Source organism: Ranitomeya imitator, chromosome 5 (assembly GCF_032444005.1).
Source record: "Ranitomeya imitator isolate aRanImi1 chromosome 5, aRanImi1.pri, whole genome shotgun sequence".
In the NCBI taxonomy this organism is placed as follows: domain Eukaryota; kingdom Metazoa; phylum Chordata; class Amphibia; order Anura; family Dendrobatidae; genus Ranitomeya; species Ranitomeya imitator.
In genome coordinates, this window is record NC_091286.1 from 551,858,315 (window position 1) to 551,879,516 (window position 21,202).

A 21,202-nucleotide genomic window follows, 5' to 3' on the forward strand; every position below is an offset into this window, starting at 1 on the left:
CCAGTCTCTTCCAAAACAGTCAAGTCTCATTATAGGGACAATATAAACTTATAGGCTGCCTACCTCCAATTTTCTTCTGTAGTTGGAGAAAACCTTAACTTTAACATGGCCATACACTGCCTCTAAGCACAATGTCCAATCCCTACAACACTAACTTTCTGGTGTTGAAATTCATAATGTCAGTGGGTACCCAAGAGAGTTGGCCTGTTTGCCGGGCATTGCTCCTGTATGTATTTTGGTTCTTGATTTAGCTCTTGCATAAAATTTTAACATCACACAACTAAAATTAAGAATTCAGTAGGTGTTATAATGTTCTCTTGGGATTTCACAGGCTGTTAAAATGGCCTTCTGCCACCAGCTTTCCTCTATCCTCAATGCAGTGGGTGATCCTTCAACTCTTGAGTTCCCAATCTCTTCTACAGCTTGGCCATTATTTGCACTCTTACAGAGATCCCTAGTCTGGACCTGTGGCTTGACGCTATGCTTTCTCTCCGCAGGGCCATCTATTTTGCAGCTTACTCAAGCTGCAAGGAAAGACTGAACCCTGTGTTTGGGAGCGATTCCACAAAGCTGCACATGTTCTCTGCTGGGGCAGCAGGTATGTATCCTGACTTATGATGACCGAGTATTGCTAGCCAGACGTATGGCCAGTGATGGAAAATAGTCTAAGAACCCTTTGCTCCTACTTTTTTGATATTCTACACTTAGCTTTTGCTCCAGTACTAGTCTGATACTAACATTACTGATAAAAATTTCTTGTTGGCGATGTTACATATGTTAAAATAAAGGAAAATGCAATTCCAGTATTAGGGATTTGATTTTTGTTTTCCCCATCCACAATTCCAGACATCATTTATTACATATCATTCACATGATCTGTACACCACTTTCTCATTCGATATAACAGGAGCTTGACTAGATGCATCTTCCTGTAAAATTTGCAGTTATCTGCGTCAAACACTTCTTAAAAATTTTTTGCTTTTAGGTTATGAACAATCCCACCCCCTGATGGGAAATTTGGTTCAGTGAGGAGTTGTATAAGCGTATGCTTTACTGCCATGCCACAAAAATCTAGGAAAGATGCTAAATAATGTGTCCAATATTTTGTATGGAAAGCCTGACTAATGCCTCATACAACCCTTCATTAAACAAACAGAATTTGCATAAAGCTAATATAAATAAATGTAAAAATTGTATTGTGACCTCTTCAGATAATCACATAGTAGAAACTAATGGATTCCTGTTGGCAAGCCCTTTACTCATGGGGACTGATGGGTGACTAAAGCTGGACTTGTTAGTGTGCCTATAGCTGTGCCCTCATAGAGCAAAATGCTTTAAAGCAATATGTACTGACATGTATAATTCTTACAACCAGACGTCCAGTTTTTAGAAAAAACTATTTAGTGGCCACTCAGGCTCTGTTTATCTAATCTGTTGTCTAAGGCTGCCATCACACTAGCAGTATTTGGTCAGTGTTTTACATCAGTATTTGTAGCCAAAACCAGGAGTGGAACAATTAGAGGAAAAGTATAATAGAAACGTATGCACCAGTTCTGTATTTTTTACCCACTCCTGGTTTTGGCTACAAATACTGATGTAAAATACTGACCAAATACTGCTAGTGACGGCAGCCTAAGTCAGGGGGAGTTTTATTTCTTTCCTTTTTTCCTTTCAAAAGGCTACATTAGTTTAGTATGATAACTTCAAGGGCTGCAAAAAAAATAAATAAAGGGGTAGTTACATGAATACAGCACCAGACCCACAATCGGTACATTGCAATTGATCACTGCAGTTTAGCAGTGGAAGTCGGCCCCATATACATTTGTATATCACATGACCCTGAAACTCAGATTAACAATAGTAAGGAGATACTGAGAGTTGTTACCAATCACTGTGGCTCTTACAGGAACTACAATACAAATGAGGTGCTGACAATATTAAACATTTACACTTCTCCAATGACTCATTTTTGACCCTTTGTCTTCATGATGTACAGTTTCCACTTCACTTCTGCAGACTGCCATCCCGACATGGTGCCCTTTATTCTAATGCCCAAATAATGTTACCTATGCTATGCCCCTCACTGTGCTTACTAAACAAAGTGATCCTCATATTGTCACCATTACAATACATTGCCTCCACACTGTCAACCTCCCTTTGTTAATTTATAAAAAAAAGTACTCCCTTATGACCAGTTGCCACTGTCCTTTGCGAAGTATGGTCTTCAGAGTACTCCAGCCTCTCCTTACAGTCTCTCTCTCGCCATATTTTCCCTCATGCTGCTCCATCTCCTCATTAACCCCCTTATAGTAGTCTGTACATTCATTCATCATGGTGCACTTACTGTACCTGCCATGTCGGCTGAGTCCTCGATGTCTCTGTAGTGACAGTACCAGTGTGGTGACCTCCTCGTGCCGCCACACAAGTGCTCTCCTGCCTCTTTCTGCCTCTCAAGTGGCCAAATGATGTTGCATTGGCTTATCACAAACTGGAGTACAGTTGTGAACCAGCATCTAGAAGGGCCACAAGACCTCCTTTAGCGGACTGCATGTTGTGGAGGCAGTAGGAAACAATCCTTGGTTAGATATGCGCCAAATACTCAGAACGTAGGAGTGGATGAGTATTCGGATAATAGCAAAGACTGCATAGAACAAAGTATCTTACTCTTTAGATAAAGATCTCCTGCTTTTTATTGACAGGATCTGTACAGACCATAAAATATGTAGCTGTCAAATGGCCATGAAGTGAGAATAGTTACCTATGGGGCTTACACTAATGGCCAGTCACCACCAGGGCCTCATTCATCCAATTCCCACTTGCAGTTTACATTTTTCTATTTTACCACTGACTTCAATGTGTTCAATAGATCTCAAGTGTCAAAATCACTCAGCTTCCTATTGATCTTGTCAACTTGACCCTTGATTGTAACCTGTTCTAAATCAATATATCAGGAAGAATAAAACTTAAATTAAATGTGTAAAACAATCCTGGTCTAACGACATCTATCTGAAACTGACAATAGGCCATTTCCTTATCCATTGCATTGACAGTTGTATCTTTTGCCCTTCTTTTGGCCATTTGTGTACATTTCTTTATCATAATGTTCATTTTTGACCCACTGGATGTGACTTGTGCAGTTTTATACATGTGCACAGCTTAGAATGGTCCTCCCGCTCCTTATGTTAGGATTTGGAATAACTGATTTTTCCCTAAATCTTTCCTAAACTACAGGTGTGCTCATCCTCAGTTGTTACAGGGATAAAATTTACTTTCAATGAGTTTTTGATCATGCATTTTTTTTTTTTTTTTTTTTTTTAAGTAGTTGGTTGAGACTAAACATTGATCACTGGCACCCTTCCATCTTAAGAACAGCTTTTTACTAGACATTGCTATAATACAGGTTGTGGCATACCAGTCACGATCCATGGGTGAGGGTTTCCTGGCTGTTGGACCTGTACATGCCACATTGTGAAAAAATATACCGTATATAGTTCCAATCCTTGTTTAGTCCCATCCAAACTTTTTTTTTTTTTTTTTTTTTTTTTTTTTTTAAGGGTAAGTATTTCATAGAAACAACTTTTAATTTCTTATATACATGTATATGCAAATAACAAGGGGCAGAAGCACTTGGCTGAGATCTGTGCGCTTCATTTATGACAAGCTCTCCCTGGAGAGCAGAGCTAGATGTGCACCACTCCGAAAAGGGACTATAGGGAGTACGCTGAGCACTTCTGCCCCCTTGTGTCAGCCGGTGGTTAGTCACTGATATGATAAGTGTATGGAGGGTGTTTCTTTTATTTAGTTTTTCATTTGTCTTCTCCAAAGCTGGGTACCCTTTAAAAGCAAGGTTTCTTTAAAATTCTGACTGTTATAACGTTTCCATACATTTATCTACAGTTCATGCCAAATGTCTAACTAAAATTCCTATTGATGCTCCCCTGTTTTTTTTGTTTTTGTTTTTTTTGTAATGTGTTTTTTTTTTTTTTTTTTTTTTTCTCTCTTAAATTATAAACCCTTCTTGTTTTCAGCCTTTATCTTTTTCTCCACTCTTTTTTTGTTTTCTTTTCCCCATTCTGCAAGTCTATATATTGTGAAATCCGCCTCCGTGGGCTTCATTGGTACGCAATGTTGTGGACCACTGCTTGTTGCGATACAGAAAAGCCTGTGTCTATTTTAGGCGTTTACTGTACATTTCCACTGTGAAAGGCGCGAGATTGTGTCATCTCATGCTCGCCTCCTGCAGGTCTCGTCCTGCGGAAATATGGACTAAGTTAACCCTCGTGAGTACTTGACCCAGCTTCTATCTGCAGCCAAAAGAGTAAGAACAGCACATTGGAATTGTAATTACCTTTTTTTTTAATGGGGAATAAAGATAAAGCATTGAGAAATGTTAAGAAATGCAGATATCGCAGTCAGATTTATGAAGTTAGCCAAAGGTGTATTTTATATGTGAGGTGTGTGCGTGTATATTCATCGGCTCATGGTTCTGTATGCCTTCCTCTAGCAAGTCATTCACTGAAGTGTAATATCAGTATTACACTGACATGAATTGTCTTTTTGTTGTAAACCATTCACTAACTTGACAAACCTTATGTTTTTGTGCCCATGTAAGGATGTTGGGCCATAGCAATATACAACCAGTGGAGTCTAACCACGGAATACGGACTAATCAGAAGAACAGTCTGTGACACTCTGCTCAATTGTAGTACAAGGGACAGCCACACTCTTGTACCTGGATAAAGGGGCCACAGCTCTTGTTACTCCCTCAAGTATTGAAAGCCAATCATAAGACTGGTGGGCCACCTTTTGGAGTGCCTGAAAAGCTCTTCAAAGTTTAATGAATGGACATTCTATTTTGTATAAGAATGGCAATGAATAAAAATTCATGGGGCTGACTGTAGACTTAAAAGCCAATCTCCTAGATCTAAAAAAAAAAAAATAGATCAGACCAAAAGTTTGGACACACTTTCTCATGTAAAGATTTTTCTGTGTTTTCAGGACTATGAAAATTGACTGAAGGCATCAGAACTATGAATTAACACATGTGGAATTATATACTTAATTTCAGTAGTTTCACACTTTTGTTATGTGTTATATTTTAGGTCCTTCAAAGTAGCCACCTTTTGCTTTGACTGCTTAGCACACCCTTGGCATTCTCTTGATGAGCTTCAAGTAGTCACCGGGAATGGTCTTCCAACAATCTTGAAGGAGTTCCCAGAGATGCTTGGCACTTGTTGGCCCTTTTGCCTTCACTCTGCGGTCTAGCTCACCCCAAACCATCTCGATTGGGTTCAGGTCTGGTGACTGGAGGCCAGGTCATCTGGCGTAGCACCCCATCACTCTTCTTGGTCAAATAGCCCTTACACAGCCTGGAGGTGTTTGGGGTCATAAATTAGAGCGGTCATGTCCTTTTTTTTTTTTTGCAGCTATTTTCATCTACTTCAATGCGCAGGCACTGCACGTCCTGTAGAATAAAGGTACCTTCACACTGAACAACATTACAACGATAGCGATCCGTGACGTTGCAGTGTCCTGGATAGCGATATCGTTGTGTTTGACACGCAGCAGCGATCTGGATCCTGCTGTGACATCGCTGGTCGGAGCTAGAAGGCCAGAACTTTATTTCGTCGCTGGATCACCCGCTGAGATCGCTGAATCGGCGTGTGATGCCGATCCAGCAATGTGTTCACTGGTAACCAGGGTAAATATCGGGTTACTAAGCACAGGGCCGTGCTTAGTAACCCGATGTTTACCCTGGTTACCATTGTAAATGTGGAAAAAAACACATACCCGCATTCCGGTCCCTGACACGTCCCCCAGCGTCCGATTCCCTGCACTCCTCCTGCATCCTGTGTCATCGCCGGCCATAAAGCAGAGCACAGCGGTGACGTCACCGCTCTGCTTTACGGCCGGCGCTTACACAGGATGCAGGAGGAGTGCAGGAAAGCGGACGCCGGGGATGTGACGGGGACCAGAATGCGAGTATGTTTTTTTTTTTTTTTTTGTTTGTTTTTTTACAATGGTAACCTGGGTAAACATCGGGTTACTAAGCGCGGCCCTGCGCTTAGTAACCCGATGTTTACCCTGGTTACCAGTGAAGACATCGCTGAATCGGCATCACACACGCCGATTCAGCGATGTCTGCGGGAGATCCAGCGACAAAATAAAGTTCTGGCCTTTCTGCTCCGACCAACGATGTCACAGCAGGATCCTGATCGCTGCTGCGTGTCAAACACAACGATATCATTATCCAGGATGCTGCAACGTCACGGATCGCTAGCGATATCGTTGTGAAGTTGGTCAGTGTGAAGGTACCTTAAAGTAAACTCTACAACGAATCTAAATCCTTTTAAGCCTTTTAGGGCCTTTGGTATGTGGTGATGTATCAGTAAATTTATTATATGGGCTATTACAGCTTCACATTGGCCGGAGTTTTATTTGCAGGTGATCGTGCACGGTGGCATCCTTAGTCCGCTTGCCAACTCTGGATATTATCTAGACAATATTTGTGTGTTCTGGGCACTGTCCCATTGGAAACTGAGCCAAATCGCAAATGTATTATCTTGTCCCAGCATTACATGACAAACTCATTGTGTAACTTTCTGACCATGAATAAGCTCGGACAACATGGTAAAGCAAACACAATGAGGGCGCGCTGTGCTGTAATCTCACAGGGCAGTTTCAGCTGCTGGAATAAATTGGCTATTTCATAAATCATATTTTGCATCTTGTGAATGTTAAAATGAGTGCCCATCTCTGCGCCTGGTAAATGACATAAGGCCCACTCCTGTGGAGAGTAGGTGCAGCATCAATTTTGACAAACCTAAGGGTAGGTTCACATGAGCGTATATAAAGTCAGGTTAATCCAGGAATGTGGGATTTTTTTTTTTTTCTTGACTTTCAAATGCAATCTGTTTTACAGCAGCAATTAATACTTTACAGGACCATTTACAGTTTCCTGTGTAAAGAATTGCTATGGATCTGGGGAAAAAAATGGATTCTACTGGGGCTGTGTATGGCATCCAAGCATTTTTCTCCACATACAGATTCATTGAGAACTCACCTGCACTACCCCAGACAGCACTCGGGCTGAAAATAGTCATGTGAACAGGCCCTGTATGTGACAACCTACAAAATGGTCCTCATGGCCAGAGGACGACATACCCCCAAGCCAAATACCAGAAAACCAGCTTACAAATGGATGACTGGGTCAATGATGTAAATGTAATCAATCACTAAAAAAATAGCTGACACGGGAGCCATCCAAAAATATGGGGTTTGGTACAAATCAATACAACATTTTATTAAACCATTATGATACACAAACATGGTGCTAAAGTGAGCAAGATCGCAGCAGCTGAAAGAACCAGTGCATAGAAGAAATGGGGAGAAAGCGCTGGTAAGATACATCTGCAGTACAAAAATGAATGGACAAAAGCGTAAGCTTAAGATTCACAGAGCCAAAGGAATAATTCCTGATCAAGATAAATAACCGGCAAAATAACCTGGTACTTTGAATGAAATGCTGTAACACTATAAAAAAAAAATACATAATGGAGATCTGCTATTCTCTCCCTCAACTTTTATTTCATGCACCACAAACCTGTGGGTCATTCCTGGACAAATCGATATGTTCACAAATCACAGAACATGCAGATTTTTATTTTTCTAAAGAATCTGAAACTATCTTCATGTATTCATTAAGCTGTGGATTTAATTCATACTGCTGACTTCATTGTGGATTTTGGAAAGGCTGGCATCCAGTGAATACCTACACAAAGAATCAATGTGCAGAATTTTCTAATATTTCTAATAGAAATTTCCAATTTTCTGCACCTTTAGGATTCCTTTGGTACTAGGGCTTGTTCAACACTTTGAGCCGTGAACAGTCACCACAACTGTGTACTGTAGCAGTTTCAGGAATAAGAGTTGATCACCCTTGCTTAAGTCCATCATTTTAAGTCTTTGTCAGGGAGATTGTGTTCCTTCTATCCCTTTAATAGTCAGGCAATGGTCACAACATCTCATGGGCCAAAGCATCTGGTTTGCAGCCTGTCTTCATGAGCTCTGTGTGAATGGAGAATATATCGGGGTGTATGAACACGCCATGGTTGTCTTTCTCCGTCATCTCTGGCACTGCATGAGCAGCACTCTTTATTTCTAGATCTGGACATTGCATTTTTATGGCCAGATCTCTGACAATAACCACATGCAAGTCTTCATATTTCATTTTCTTTTGTTTTACCTTTCCTAAAGCTGTACTGGTGGCGATAGAGCATGTGTGCTATAGAACGGTGCTTGGAGGGGAGAGTGCTAGACTGAAGGGACTGTGCTTTAGAGGTACTGTCACCCCCAAAACTCAAATTGATCTACTTGTTCAATTATATGAAAACAAAACTAGCACAGATACCGTAGTTGTAGAGGCCTACCATCTCAAAATAGGCTAATTGTATTGTGGTCACTTCATGATTACAATTTAAGCACCAAAAACGGAGTAACAATCCTTCAAAAACTTACAAAATGTATTCAGGAAAAATAGACACGTGAAAATGTACATTACATATAAAGGCAAGATAATGAGGGGCGCAATATGCCCCTCATATTACCTTGCCTTTATATGTAATGTACATTGGTGTTTTGTTTTTTTTTTACCTGTATTTGTAGCTTTTTTTTTTTTTTTTTTTTTTATTGTACAATTTATATATGGGACTTGGCCCCTTTAAAAATATGCAGTATAGATTTCAGTTTACTTTATTTTTTTGTATGTATTGCACATGCAAATTTGGGGTCCTCACTGCACTTTTTTTTTTTTTTGCCATAACTGACAGCGCTTGCTTGCCCAGAGTAAGCCGGCATTAAGTCACCATCCCTGCACTGACGCCTGCTGAAGTACAGTGAGTGCGGTGTTCAGGTTTAATTGGTGTTTTGGGGGTGACAAACTCTCCTTAAATGGGGCTCTCCAGGAATAGCTAAAGTAAAAATATGAATTTATATTTTGCTAATATCGTTGGGGACGAATTCCTAATCTCCTATTTCTGTCTAGGGAGGTAATCACTTTAGTGCAGAAGGACTGTCCTATTAACACTACAGGACTGTATTCTGTGAGCATGTGCAGTCAGACCACTCCCCTTATTGTGGCCAATCGCGCTGCTGTCCGTCGTCCTTGCTGCACATGCTCACTGACGCTGTTGGGTTTTAGCCTGTGTCAAGGAGGTCCTCTTAATATTTGCGTAAGCACCTCCCTAGGCAAAACGAGTGTGACTTAGGAAATTGGTTATGATGATTTTTCTCTCTTCCTGGATCCCTTTGTATTTCCTGTCGAATTGGTTTAGTTCACACTACTAAAACCTCAGCTACCATGGTGTCACTTCCAGTTAATTTTTTTTTTTTTTGTATTGCATTTAAAACTTTCCCATCATGTTACTGATATAGTAGTATTCCTCAAGAACTTTACCAGAAGGGCAATATGAACCTTTGATTTTTCTTTAATTTTTTTTTTTTTTTTTCCTATTGCCTTTGTGAGTTCTTAAAAATAACTTAGTTTTCCCTGTTGAAGCAAGTAACCTTCAGTTTAAGGTTTTGGCTTAGAGTTGGGTTGTGGGGCTTAGTAGAAGTAGGTTTACTGTAATATTGAGCTATGCTTCCCCTAGCTTTAAACCTAGCTCCTTTTCCTCTATAGAATGTCACTAGTGCATGTCATCACTGACTGGTTAGTTTTGACGTAATATAGAATAATGAATTCGTGTCATTTATTTAGGCTTTACTGCGATCACGGCCACCAATCCCATCTGGCTAGTGAAAACACGGCTGCAGCTGGACGCAAGGTAAGTTTTTCTTGTCTCTTAATATTGGTGGCAGAAAACAGGGTAAGGTACATTAAGTGTGGAAGGTTTTATCAAACATTTAGGCTCATTTATTGGTTCATACTCCAATCTTTAAAGGGTTTCTGTCAGCCCTCCTGTGCCATCTGTATGGGCATGCAAGTCATAAAATGATACATGGCTGAGGTCAAGATATTCCTGAGAAATTCCATGTTTTTCTTATATGTAAATGAGCTGTTAAGATCTGAGCGTGACATGGATCATCCTGAGAATCTGCCTCCAGAGCTTATTTTAAATAAAAGGGCATTATCAGTACATGAGACATGTAATAACTGACTGCTCTAATAATCTACATGAGCTTCTGTGATTACAAGTAAGCAACGTGTGCATGAGACTTCAGGAATCTTTCACTTTGAAATGAAACCACCTCATAACAAACCCTTCTGTTAAATAAAATAAAAATAAACCACCGCCATGTGTTCCAAGAGGCCGACAAATGTTTGCAGGGACATCTGATTCACCTGGATCGTTCCTAATCAAAAAAGATAAAATTATACTTGGGACTAAGCCCACATGTGTTCAAAGTAAAAAAAAAAAGGGGGAGAAGCCAGCGCTGCTTATGGTCAGAATGCAAAACCTAAAGTGCACATATTGATTTCTAACTGTATTTCAGAAATGAGACCTTTAGCAAACAATTGATCGATTCTTTGAGCCGCCACATCACGGCATTCTCATAATGGGGCAGTCCTACTCTACGTTATCTTCGCTGTGCCATTACGGCCTCTAAAAAGCAAGACCACATTAAATGCAAGCTGTACCTGAAGCATTTCTGAATCCCTCCCATGGCACCAGAGGGCAGCACAAATAAAGGTCGACCAGGTCTGGACATAGACATTTCATGTACAACCTCCACGCTGCCTAACCAGCACCACAGATGAAGGGTGAGACAGGCTTGGACACAGGTGCACAATCAAACAAAGCCTAGGGCAGGGCTGCTGTGTGTACAGCAGCCTAGGTCAATCACAAAAAAACATACATGTGTTCAGCTACAAATTACGTTGTCACAACTTAATTTTTTTTTTTTTTTTTTCCCCCTCCAGAAACCGAGGTGAAAGACGGATGAGTGCTCTGGAGTGCATCCGCAAAGTGTACAAGGCAGATGGTGTGAAGGGTTTTTACAGGGGCATGTCAGCCTCCTATGCCGGAATCTCTGAAACTGTTATCCATTTTGTTATTTACGAAAGTATTAAGCGCAAACTGCTGGAACATAAAATTGCATCATCCATTGATGACAATGAGGAGTCTGCGAAAGAAGCTTCTGACTTTGTTGGACTCATGTTGGCAGCCGCAACTTCTAAGACTTGTGCCACCTCAATAGCATACCCTCATGGTGAGTGCCATGTAATGAATACTACTTTTTTTTTTTTTTTATTTTACTTTTTTTTTTTTTTCCCTTCACTTGTAGCAGTTTGGGCTTCAGTGCAGTTTCTCATGTGACTGACTGCTACCTCCTTGTGGCCATCTTGGTTCCCCTGCTCTCATGTATATGGCTATTAAAGCTACCCCCTGCATAATTTCTGCCATTAGCATTAGGCCTGGTTATGTTCCCTTGCTCAGTTCACTGTTAAAATATTAGTACCGTATATACTCAAGTAGAAGCCCCCCCCCCCCCATAACTTTGCCACAAACTGGGAAAACTTAATGACTCAAGTATAAGCCTAGGGTGGGAAATGCAGCAGCTACCGGTAAATGTCAAAAGTAAAAATGGATACCAATAAAAGTAAAATTGAGACATCAGTAGGTTAAGTGTTTTTGAATATTGATATTGAATCAAGAGCCCCATATTATTATAATTATATTTTTTTTTATATAGCACCATTAATTCCATGGTGCTGTACATGAGAAAGGGGTTACATACAGGGTTATAGATATCATTTACAGTAATCAAGTTTACAATGACAGACTGGTTCAGAGGGGAGAGGACCCTGTCCATATGGACTTACATTCTATGGGATAATGCTCCATAAAGTTTATGATGGCCCCATAAGATACTCCATATAGACATTTGCCCCATACAGTGCTGCACAAATGTTAATTATGGCCCCATAAGATGCTCCATACAGACACTTGCCCCACTTGCTATCGCTCAGGCCCCCGACACTTGCAATATTCACCTTTCCTCGTGCCGCTCCGTCTTCAGCATCTTCTGCACTGATGTTCAGGCAGAGGGAGCGCACTAACCACGTCACCGCGCCCTCTGACCTGAGCGTCACTGCTGAAGACGGCGCGAGGAAAGGTGACTATCGCGCAGCGCACCCTTATGGGAGGTGGAGCAGCATATTCATTACTGTAATGAGCGGTATCATGTGACCGCTCACTACAGGAAGAAGCTGTGGCACCAGGGACCTGCAGGGACCGTGCCAGGAGCAGGTAAGTATAATTAGACAGCTCCCGACCCATGGGTCTGACTCTAGTGTAAGCTGAGAGGGGGGACTTTCAGCCCAAAAAATGGGCTGAAAATCTTGTCTTATACTCGAGTATATACGGTGGTAATTTTTTTTTTTTTCTCTTCCCCATTTCAGAGGTTGTACGGACAAGACTACGTGAAGAGGGGACAAAGTACCGAGCTTTCTTCCAGACGCTGTCTTTGGTTGTGAAGGAGGAAGGCTATGGCTCCCTGTACCGTGGTCTCACTACTCATCTGGTTAGACAGATCCCGAACACAGCGATAATGATGTGCACCTACGAAGTGGTCGTCTACCTGCTGAATGGATAACCAGGAATGTCTTGTCTGTGAAGATGGGAGACCAAAGGAGTGAAAGTGGACCAGAGGGCACCTACTGAAGTAATGATGGTGACAACAAGCAAAGACTGACACCATCATGGAATGTATCATGGCTGCTGCTGGAAGTGCTCATGTCGCCTTCATTGTGTGGTCTTTGGCCACTCGTGCAATTTAATACATGGGGTATTGTCGGGGGAAACCTCATTTTTCAGGATTGCCACTTCCCCTTTAACTGGTGCATTGCACTTGGCTTTTCTAAGTCGGACATTGATGAGATTAGCGTTTCATCCTTTTTGGTTTACAGTATACAAATGTAACTCCAGTATATGCCATCCATATCTCGTGTCTTTCTACCTGCTGTATCTGTATCCGGTTTTCCCCATCAAATGGGAAAGTATGAACTGGGCCTGACGTAATTATGAGGATTCCTTATTTGAGATGTATTCTGCATCACATCTTGAAATTCTGTTTTGTTGGATTTTTATCTATATATTTTTTTTTGGCTGATGTTTGTTCATCAGCTGAACATGTGCACTTTTTTTTTTTTATCCCATGACCAAAGCCAGGCCATCTTGGTTCTCATGTCATTTCATCAGTCGGCCCCTGTAGCACTAATGACAGCATTTACCATCTTTACTCCCCTATAAACATCACTTTCGGCACTCACTAATACCGCAACTGTGAAAAAATATATATGAAGTCTTGAGGCGCTACCGCTTTCTCCACTTCTTTTAGTCTAATTTTTTTTAAATGGTATTGCACCTCTTACTAATTTTCACACAATTTATTTTATTTTTTTCATAGCCTTTAAGCTTTTTGGTGCTGTCTTGTCATTGCATTGAAATCCCCCACCTCACGGTCAGAGGCTTTAATTATTTCATACAAGGCATTAGTTTACGCTATCAGTCTTTCATTAATCATTCAATAGAGCAGTCGCCCCTTACATTTCTGTATAACCAAACTGACCAGATAAACTATAAAGTTTCCTTACTATAAAAATGCTTGTATATTTCATATAACTTGCAGTACTGATTTCTGGTTCGCTTTTATTTTTGTAATATCCAATCTTGTCCATGAGGGTTATAATTGAATTATGTACCTAATCTTGGCCACCTTCCATTTCCAGATCTTGACTGTCCATTCGGTGGCTGCACTACAAAAGCGCAAGTTACAGAAGTGTAATCGAACGCTTGGGTATTAAAGTATTTATTGAACGTTCCTTCTAATCCTGGTTATATACATTGAAGAGTTGTCTCCATTCAGAAATAAATGAAATTATAAATATCTTTATTTTGTTTTCAAGGATTTTTTTTTTTCCTTTTTCCTTCTTTCAGATAGTGTTATAGCTGTTAATTTTATCCTAGTCTCTGGGCAAGCTGGGGGCACACTTGCCGTCGGACACTGGCACATGTGGGCACCCCACTTACTTGCCTCTCCCTGTTCATGCGCAGCTCCAGTTTTTCACGTCACTTGACTGACATCTCAGGACTGAGGGCGCAATATAATCATTACTGTGCACCCTCTGCTGAGTAGTCCGGGCCTGTGAGGAGGTTTGAGCACTTCATTATTTTATTTTTTTTTTTTGGTATGGAGTATTGTGGCCCGTTGGGCTGTACGGCGCATTATATGGTGTCCATTCTGTCTGTATGAAGCAATATATGGGGCTCGTACTGTATGGAGGATTTAAATAAACTTTTGAATCCCTCCCCCAGGACACGCGCTGCAAGGATTTCTGATTTTTCTGCACGGTTTTATTTACAATCACTAGTGATGAGCGAGTGTACTCGTTGCTCGGGTGATCTCCGAGTATTTGACTGCTCGAAGATTGTTTTCATCCTGGCAGCTGAATTATTTACAGCTACTAGCCAGGCTGAGTACATCTGGGGGTTGCTAGGGAATCCCCACATAATCAAGCAGGCTAGTGGCTGTAAATCATAAAGATGCCACCATGAAAACTAAATCTCCAAGCAGTCATAAATACTCGGAGACCAACCAAGCGTGACCGGGAAAACCCGAGCAACGATTACACGCTCTCATCACTACCTATCACTCGTGTAATTTAGTCTTTGGCTTTGTACTATACCTATGTCTCTGCTGTTGTGTTAAGGGGATCCAGTGAGACTTTTGCCTGGGACCCACAAAAACCTGGAGTCAGCCCTGCCAACTTGCATGTGTTGGTGTGCCCAGGCCAGGTACCATGCATCTTATTCTTAAGAAATATTAAAGTGGTTAACAAGGCCTAGAAAAAATGCCATGTATTCCTAAAATGGCACCTCGTTAGTACATGGGTTGTTTGGTATTTCAGCTTGTATTTATTAAATTTAAGTTGGTTTGATTAATAATCCTAGAATGGCCTGATGACCTTGGAGTTGGAAGGGACCTCCAGGGTCATCGTGTCAAATCCCCCGCTCAATGTAGGATTCACAAAACCATCTCAGACAAAGGTTTGCCCAGTCTCTGAAGACTTCCATTGAAGGAGAACTTGACACCTCTCATGGCAGCCTGTTCACTCATTGATCACCCTCACTTTCAAAAAGTTTTCTAAAATCTAATCCACCTTCTCCCTTTTCAGTTTAATTCCATTGCTTCTTGTGTTTCCATGTGCAAATGAAAGCAATGAAAATAAGGATGCGCCTTGTACACTATGACATCCCTTCAGATACTTGTAGACTATAAAGTCTGCCTTTTTGTTTTTTTTTTAAACAAGCTTATACATTCACAGATCCTTTAACCGTTCCTTGAATGATAAATACGCTGCCCAGACCTAGACACGGTATTCCATATTGGGCCTGGCCTATGAAGTGTAGTGGGGGTAATTACTTCATGTGATCTAACTCTATGCTTGTCAATACATCCCAGAGCAGTTTGACTTTCTTGCTGCTGTATCACACAAACTCATGTGCAGGCTGGGATCCATTAGTATACCAGTCTTTCTCACATACTGTTGCTTAGTTCTATTCCTCCCATTCTGTAGAAGTAATTTGTTTTTCTTGCCCAGATGTAGAATCTTGTATTTCTCCCTGTTAAATTCTATTAGTTGCTGCACATTGTCCAAGCTCATCTATATCTTCTGAATACTTTGACTTCTCTTTAGTTGGCTATCCCTGCTTGCTTTGCATCGTCTGCAAATTTGATTAGTTTACCTCCAGTTTCCTTATCTAGATCAATTATAAACATGTTAAATAACATTGGGGCCAGGACAGAGCCTCATGGTACCACACTTGAAATACACTTCCAATTAGATGTGTAACCATTTATTACCACTCTGAGTACGATCACTGAGCCAGTTATGAATCCATCTAACCATAGCCTTGTCAATCCCATACTTGGTCACTTTTTCAATACGTATAGTGTTATACATTATCAAATGCTTTGAAGTTGAGATTTTTTTTTTTTTTTTTTTTTTTTTTGAGGGGATCCACCCTTCAAGGACAGGAAACCTTCAAGATGAAAGGGGCAGCTCGTCTCTCCACATCAGTTGGTTTCCTGTCCTTGATGGGGAACCCTCAAGATAAATACTTCGGAAGAAGAGGATGCCTGAGTCGGGTGGATTTGGGCAGAAATTTGTTTGCGGCACCAGTCACCAGTAGTCGCCTTGGGGCCATGTATTCCATGCCCCCCTGAGCGAAGCATGGCCACAACCCGTGAGGCAATGCCCAGGCAAAGATTGAGCCTCAGGGGCTGCATGTAGGTACTATTAGGTGCCTCCCGTTGACCTAAAGTGGCCATGCAGCCCGTAAGGCACACTGGTGCCCGGGCTGGGTAAGTCTCAGAGGTATGGGGGGCCTCCCTGTCGAGCATAGAAAGCAGGTTCTCCTCCTCCCTGGTCGGTACCTGAGGCTGCACAATGGAGCAGTGTCTGAAGAAGGCAGCGCTGGGGAGCATCAGGATGCTGGGGGTGAGTGCTGTGCTGCCTCCTGGAGATCCGTGGCGTGGACATACTTCTACTCCTGGAGATCCGTGGCGTGCATCCTTCCCAGCCGGGTACCAGGAAAATGGGTACGCGCGTGCACACAATACCCGGTGGCAGTACTCGGAACGTTTGATACAGGACTAAGGGGCAGGGGGCTGAAAAATTTGGCGCGCAACGGAAGTTATGACTGGATGCGCACCTGGAGGACAGCACAGCAGGGTGCACCGGAAGTGGTTACCAGGTGTACGCTCTGGCATAGATATGCGGCGCAGGCATTGCGCCACGACAGCAGATACAGGATCAACCAGGTGAATAACTGATTAAGTAGCGCGCACCGGATGTGACTATCGGCGGTGCGCACAGAATGAGGCACAAATGCATTAATTTACCAGCTGAGGCTGGACTACTACAAAGGCACGATCAACCAGGTAATCAATAAGATTAACATACAGGAGAGCACATACACCTGATTGTAGCACTAAGTGCTGAGCGGCCAGTAAAAGGCAGGATCAACCAGGTAATCAATAAGATTAACATACAGGAGAGCACATACACCTGATTGTAGCACTAAGTGCTGAGCGGCCAGTAAAAGGCAGGATCAACCAGGTGATCCATTAAAAAAAAAAAAGGAAGCGAGTTTATTTAAATGAACCATAAGTGCTGCCCTGTGTCACTAACCAGTCCAGGTTGAAGGTGACTGCTCTTGCGTGGTAGGGGGTAGAATGGAGATTTTTTTTTTTTTCACCAGAACATTTACAGCCACAGCAAGAGGTAGCAATATACGAAAAATGTAGATGCTCCAGAAAAATGGTGAAATTCTTTATTAATCCAACATAGTCATAATAGGATAATCCTTACATGTAGTGGACAAAAACAGGTGATTACATGGATTGTGACAAAAACAGGTGATTACATGGATTGTGGCAACGCGTTTCGATTACTATGGATCTTACTCATGCCCATGTGGTTTCACAAATGAGTGCTACACATATAGCATCCATAGACCTATCACAAACCCTTCATTGATCACATGATAAAATGGGAAGGTCCTGAATCGCATATATCAGAAAATCAAAATACAATTTATAAAACAACGCATAAAAATGTGAAAAAATATTAACAGTAATGATACAAGATTTCGCTCCTTTTGTTCAAACCCGCAGGGAAACGAGTATTAAGATTGTATATCCAAAAAGCCTCTCTAGTGAGTACATAGTGGATGCTTTCCTGAAACGGAAAGTACTTGCAAGCAGCATAATACAAAGAATAGCAGGTTTACCCAGAATCCTTTGCAGTAGGCGGAGCTATGCAAATCATCTTTCATCCCGCTACATTTAGCCCAACTTAGGTCTCTCCCTAAGGTGGCTAGCATGTATGTATCGCTTGCTCACCGAGCCCCACTCTATACAGCCAACCAATTCCAGCCCTGTGCTGATGAGGGCCTAAAGCCCGAAACACGTGTCCACAGGTAGGAATTGGTTGGCTGTGTAAATTTAGAAACTAATCCGCAGCATTGCACGCTTGGCGGTTCCAAGCGCTGTGGATTAGACAGGGGTGGAGAGAGATGATTTGCATAGCTCCGCCTACTGCAAAGGATTCTGGGTAAACCTGCTATTCTTTGTATTATGCTGCTTGCAAGTACTTTCCGTTTCAGGAAAGCATCCACTATGTATTTCCTTTAAGTAGAGGGCTTTTCGGTCTCTTTCATCCCGCTACATTTAGCCCAACTTGGGTCTCTCCCTAAGGTGGCTAGCATGTATGTATCGCTTGCTCACCGAGCCCCACTCCATACAGCCAACCAATTCCAGCCCTGTGCTGATGAGGGCCTAAAGCCCGAAACACGTGTCCACAGGTAGGAATTGGTTGGCTGTGTAAATTTAGAAACTAATCCGCAGCATTGCACGCTTGGCGGTTCCAAGCGCTGTGGATTAGACAGGGGTGGAAAGAGATGATTTGCATAGCTCCGCCTACTGCAAAGGATTCTGGGTAAACCTGCTATTCTTTGTATTATGCTGCTTGCAAGTACTTTCCGTTTCAGGAAAGCATCCACTATGTATTTCCTTTAAGTAGAGGGCTTTTCGGTCTCTTTCATCCCGCTACATTTAGCCCAACTTGGGTCTCTCCCTAAGGTGGCTAGCATGTATGTATCGCTTGCTCACCGAGCCCCACTCCATACAGCCAACCAATTCCAGCCCTGTGCTGATGAGGGCCTAAAGCCCGAAACACGTGTCCACAGGTAGGAATTGGTTGGCTGTGTAAATTTAGAAACTAATCCGCAGCATTGCACGCTTGGCGGTTCCAAGCGCTGTGGATTAGACAGGGGTGGAAAGAGATGATTTGCATAGCTCCGCCTACTGCAAAGGATTCTGGGTAAACCTGCTATTCTTTGTATTATGCTGCTTGCAAGTACTTTCCGTTTCAGGAAAGCATCCACTATGTATTTCCTTTAAGTAGAGGGCTTTTCGGTCTCTTTCATCCCGCTACATTTAGCCCAACTTGGGTCTCTCCCTAAGGTGGCTAGCATGTATGTATCGCTTGCTCACCGAGCCCCACTCCATACAGCCAACCAATTCCAGCCCTGTGCTGATGAGGGCCTAAAGCCCGAAACACGTGTCCACAGGAGGAATTGGTTGGCTGTGTAAATTTAGAAACTAATCCGCAGCATTGCACGCTTGGCGGTTCCAAGCGCTGTGGATTAGACAGGGGTGGAAAGAGATGATTTGCATAGCTCCGCCTACTGCAAAGGATTCTGGGTAAACCTGCTATTCTTTGTATTATGCTGCTTGCAAGTACTTTCCGTTTCAGGAAAGCATCCACTATGTATTTCCTTTAAGTAGAGGGCTTTTCGGTCTCTTTCATCCCGCTACATTTAGCCCAACTTGGGTCTCTCCCTAAGGTGGCTAGCATGTATGTATCTCTAGTGAGTAGGCGTCTTTTAACATCTCCACGACTATGAGTGAATTTTCTCAATGCCATGAATTCTAAAGGCTGTGGTATCACCATTGTTTCATACCGAAGTGTCTTGATACCATTGATACATTTCTATTTGTTATATTGCAGTTATTCACATCCCTCAGATATTCAGTGACCCGCGTTTTTAATTTCCTTGACGTGCACCCTATATAGGAGACCTGACATACCACACAATCTATTTTATATATTACATTTTTGGTGTGACAATTGATGAAACTATATTATCATTTTTGTTTTTCTGTATTTTGGAAGGTACTGCCTTAATGCGAGTGTGCACACGTACTACATGCTCAAGTACCGCATTTGAAAAAACCCTTACAATCAAGCCATGTATTTGGTTTGGATTCAGGTAAGGTTGAATTAGGAGCAATTATATCCCCAATAGTCTGTGGCCTCCTCGCTACCACACTTACTCCATCCTTCAAAATATCCATTACCGTATTGTCTTCATACAAAATAGGCAACCTTTTATTAATTTTTTTTTTTTGATCTGACTGAACTGAGAGATAAATTGTAGGCATACATGAGGCTTGTCAATATATTTCGTTTTGGTCAAACCATTAGTCACATTTGGTACCAATAAATCTCTGCGTTTTCTGTCTGGCTGTAGCTCTATTAAGCGACCAATTTGGATATTTGCGAGCCCTAAATTTATATGAGTTCACCAAATTCTTTTAATTTATCCTCTTCCCTACTACAGTTATGTTTCAACCTAGTGAACTCACCCACAGGTATAGATTTTATAGTATGGGCTGGATGGCTACTAGCTGCATGTAAGATTGTATTTCCACTACCGTATATACTCGAGAATAAGCCGACCCCCCTAATTTTGCCACAAAAAACTGGGAAAACTTATTGACTCGAGTATAAGCCTAGGGTGGAAATGCAGCATTTACCAGTGAATTTCAAAAATAAAAATAGATCATTATTTCCCCATAGCTCTGCCATATAGTGCTCTGCACTGTTCATTATTTCCCCATAGCTGTGCCATATAGTGCTCTGCACCGTTCATATTGCCCCATATCTGTGCCCCATATAGTGCTCTGCACCGTTCATATTGCCCCATATCTGTGCCCTATATGCTCTGCACCGTTCATATTGCCCCATATCTGTGCCCCATATAGTGCTCTGCACCGTTCATATTGCCCCATATCTGTGCCCTATATGCTCTGCACCGTTCATATTGCCCCATATCTGTGCCCTATATGCTCTGCACCGTTCATATTGCCCCATATCTGTGCCCCATATATGCTCTGCACCGTTCACATTGCCCCATATCTGTGCCATATAGTGCTCTGCACCGTTCATATTGCCCCATATCTGTGCCCCATATAGTGCTCTGCACCTTTCATACTGCCCCATACAGTGCTCTGCACCATTCATACTGCCCCATATAGTGCTCTGCACCGTTCATACTGCCCCATATAGTGCTCTGCACCGTTCATACTGCCCCATATAGTGCTCTGCACCGTTCATACTGCCCCATATAGTGCTCTGCACCGTTCATACTGCCCCATATAGTGCTCTGCACCGTTCATACTGCCCCATATAGTGCTCTGCACCGTTCATACTGCCCCATACAGTGCTCTGCACCGTTCATACTGCCCCATACAGTGCTCTGCACCGTTCATACTGCCCCATATAGTGCTCTGCACCGTTCATACTGCCCCATACAGTGCTCTGCACCGTTCACACTGCCCCATATAGTGC

At 42.1% G+C, this 21,202-nt stretch overlaps 1 protein-coding gene across 1 annotated transcript in view; it reads left to right on the forward strand.

Annotated features, from left to right (window-relative positions):
• Positions 1 to 13,896, forward strand: part of LOC138638388 (solute carrier family 25 member 36) — a 51,368-nt gene extending 37,472 nt beyond the window's left edge. Inside the window, exons 4-7 of the mRNA XM_069727628.1 lie at positions 498 to 598; positions 9,758 to 9,824; positions 10,922 to 11,211; positions 12,404 to 13,896. Of these exons, the coding sequence (XP_069583729.1) occupies positions 498 to 598; positions 9,758 to 9,824; positions 10,922 to 11,211; positions 12,404 to 12,597 (652 nt within the window). The 3' untranslated portion in view covers positions 12,598 to 13,896. The remainder of the gene's footprint in view (positions 1 to 497; positions 599 to 9,757; positions 9,825 to 10,921; positions 11,212 to 12,403) is intronic.
• The last annotated feature ends 7,306 nt before the right edge of the window (positions 13,897 to 21,202 follow it).